Raw genomic sequence first — 2575 nt, 5'->3', positions numbered from 1 at the left:
ACAGAGACAGCTGTGCCCAGGACAGCACAGCCTGCAGGTGACAGAAGGAGAGGAGAGAAAGGACGAGAGCTTGCAGAATGTGTGAGGTGTGAGTGGGCTGTGAGCTCACTGCAGGAGCATTGCTCACAAATGATGACACGGTAAGTCTCACTGCAGACCATGCTTTTCAAAGAGGGTTATCTTAAATGGGATATCCTATAGCAGATCTGGCTGCAAGAATTGCATGTTTCTTTACTGTGGAAAAAGCCTTCTACTCCAGCTGAGGGCTTCCGTGCTGCAGTGTCAGAGTACAGCCCTGAGGGCTGCGTGTCCCAGCACAGCTGCAGGCTGTGCATACGGGGCTGCAGGCAGGTGCCCAGGGCTGTCCTGTAGAGCAGGGTCCCTGCTGTGCCCCAGGGGCTGTGTGCCGGCTATGGGACTCTGCCGCCTGCCAGGCTCAGCACTCAGCCTGCCCGGAGAGCTGCCCAGGGTGCTGCGGGGAGACGTGTGGGGGGAAGGAGCCCCCCGGCAGGGCTTGTGCTGCCACAGCTGCTGCCTGGGGCAGGGGATCACAGCTCCACTGCACAGCAGGATGTTTGTGAGGGTACTTTGTGAGAGGAGAGCCAAGGCTGGGATTTCCCATTTCCTGTTCTGAGGGAAGGGAGAAATGATTGGAGGCAGAAATCTGAAAGGGGCTGTCACAGCTCTGAGAATTTTCCTTCCATCCAAAAGTTGTATTGTGAAACACGTGATTTTCTTTCAATCTCTCCTTTCTCGCAGGGTGGAACCAGCTGTAATTATAATCATTTTCTGAAGACAAGAATAATTCACCTAACCTGCCAACAGGCAGCTTTTTCACACAGAATTTAAAAGTCAGAGGCTGGGCTTGGGGGGTTCTGAGAGCAGTTGGTGTAAACATATGAGACATGAAACAGATAAAAATATCCAGACAGACGGAGTAATATAAAAAAAAGAAGAGGAAAATTAGAGCTCCAAATGCTGCTTCTGCTTAAAAAATGCTGAACGACATGAAATTAAATGCAAGTAATGGTGCTAAATGTACACTGTTTTAGGAGAATGAAAACATGTCATATTGTAGCAGGAGGAGTGTCTCTGAGAATGATCTGAACATGTCATTACCTTCTGCACTCTGAGCAGGACTCCAAGCCCAGGAACAGCAGATGCCCAACAGCAGCTCCATCAGCGAGTTCCTCCTGCTGCCGTTGGCAGACACGCGGCAGCTGCAGCTCCTGCACTTCTGGCTCTTGCTGGGCATCTACCTGGCTGCCCTCCTGGGCAACGGCCTCATCAGCACAGCCGTAGCCTGCGACCGCCGCCTGCACACCCCCATGTACTTCTTCCTGCTCAACCTGGCCCTCCTCGACCTGGGCTGCATCTCCACCACTCTCCCCAAAGCCATGGCCAACGCCCTCTGGGACACCAGGGCCATCTCCTACGCAGGATGTGCTGCACAGATCTTCTTCTTTGTCTTCTTCATCTCAGCAGAGTTTTCCCTTCTCACCATCATGTCCTATGACCGCTACGTTGCCATCTGCAAGCCCCTGCACTACGGGACCTTGATGGACAGCAGAGCTTGTGCCACCATGGCAGCAGCTGCCTGGGGCGCTGGGGTTCTCAATTCCCTGCTGCACACTGCCAGTACGTTTTCACTGCCTCTCTGCCAAGGCAATGTTGTCAACCAGTTTTTCTGTGAAATCCCACAGATCCTCAAGCTCTCCTGCTCAGAATCATATCTCAGGGAAGTTGTGTTTCTCATTTTTAGTATCAGTTTAGCCTTTGGCTGCTTTGTTTTCATAGTTGTGTCCTATGTGCAGATCTTCATGGCCGTGCTGAGAATGCCCTCTGAGCAGGGACGGCACAAAGCCTTCTCCACGTGCCTCCCTCACCTGGTCGTGGTCTCCCTGTTTCTCAGCACTGCCTCTTTTGCCTACCTGAAGCCCCCCTCCATCTCCTCCCCATCCATGGTCCTGATGGTGGCAGTTCTGTACTCGGTGGTACCTCCAGCAGTGAACCCCCTCATCTACAGCATGAGGAACAGGGAGGTCAAGGATGCAGTGAGGAAAGTGATGACCAAATATGTTTCAATATCAGTGAACGGCCGATCTTTTGGAATTCATATAATGTAATCCAGCTTTTTTCTGAATCAAGCTCTCTTTTATTGATTGTTCCGTTCATGTTATATGTGTAATTCATTATTCTTCTTTTATATATACATATACTGTAATGTTTTTCACTAAAACATCACTAGTCAAATCAATTCCTGCTCAGTTTGTACCATTCTAGTGTAGCCCATTCACACTGTACATAATGAACCAGGCTGTCTATGAACCTTACAGAATAAATTATGTGCAGTGACTCTGTCTGTCCTCCTTCTGTTGGATCTAATGGGGTCGGATGTTCTCAGAAACCCACAGTCCAGCAGGAAGCACACAGCTGTTCATCAAACTGTGCGGTGGCTTCAGCCTGCAGCAGCTGATGGGCCATCCCTGGGATCCTGGCTGGGGTCTGTGCTTTCAGGCTCACATCTGTCAGTACCGCTGAGAGGCCAGCAGCAGCAGCTGGTTTGCACGTTGAT

The 2575-nt window shown here is 50.9% G+C and overlaps 1 protein-coding gene across 1 annotated transcript; it reads left to right on the top strand.

Annotated features, from left to right (window-relative positions):
* The first annotated feature begins 1160 nt into the window (after positions 1-1160).
* Positions 1161-2126, top strand: LOC140265142 (olfactory receptor 14J1-like). The gene has a single exon (XM_072361027.1). The coding sequence runs from the start codon at positions 1161-1163 to the stop codon at positions 2124-2126; it is 966 nt and encodes a 321-aa protein (XP_072217128.1).
* Positions 2127-2575: the final 449 nt, after the last annotated feature.

This window comes from Excalfactoria chinensis, unplaced genomic scaffold, assembly GCF_039878825.1.
Source record: "Excalfactoria chinensis isolate bCotChi1 unplaced genomic scaffold, bCotChi1.hap2 Scaffold_68, whole genome shotgun sequence".
Classification (NCBI taxonomy): domain Eukaryota; kingdom Metazoa; phylum Chordata; class Aves; order Galliformes; family Phasianidae; genus Excalfactoria; species Excalfactoria chinensis.
The sequence above is the reverse complement of the archived record's forward strand: the minus strand, read 5'-3'. Positions and strand labels throughout refer to the sequence as shown.

Excerpts from the sequence above, each read along its gene's own strand:
- LOC140265142 (XM_072361027.1), top strand. The coding sequence starts at position 1,161 with ATGCCCAACAGCAGCTCCATCAGCGAGTTCCTCCTGCTGCCGTTGGCA.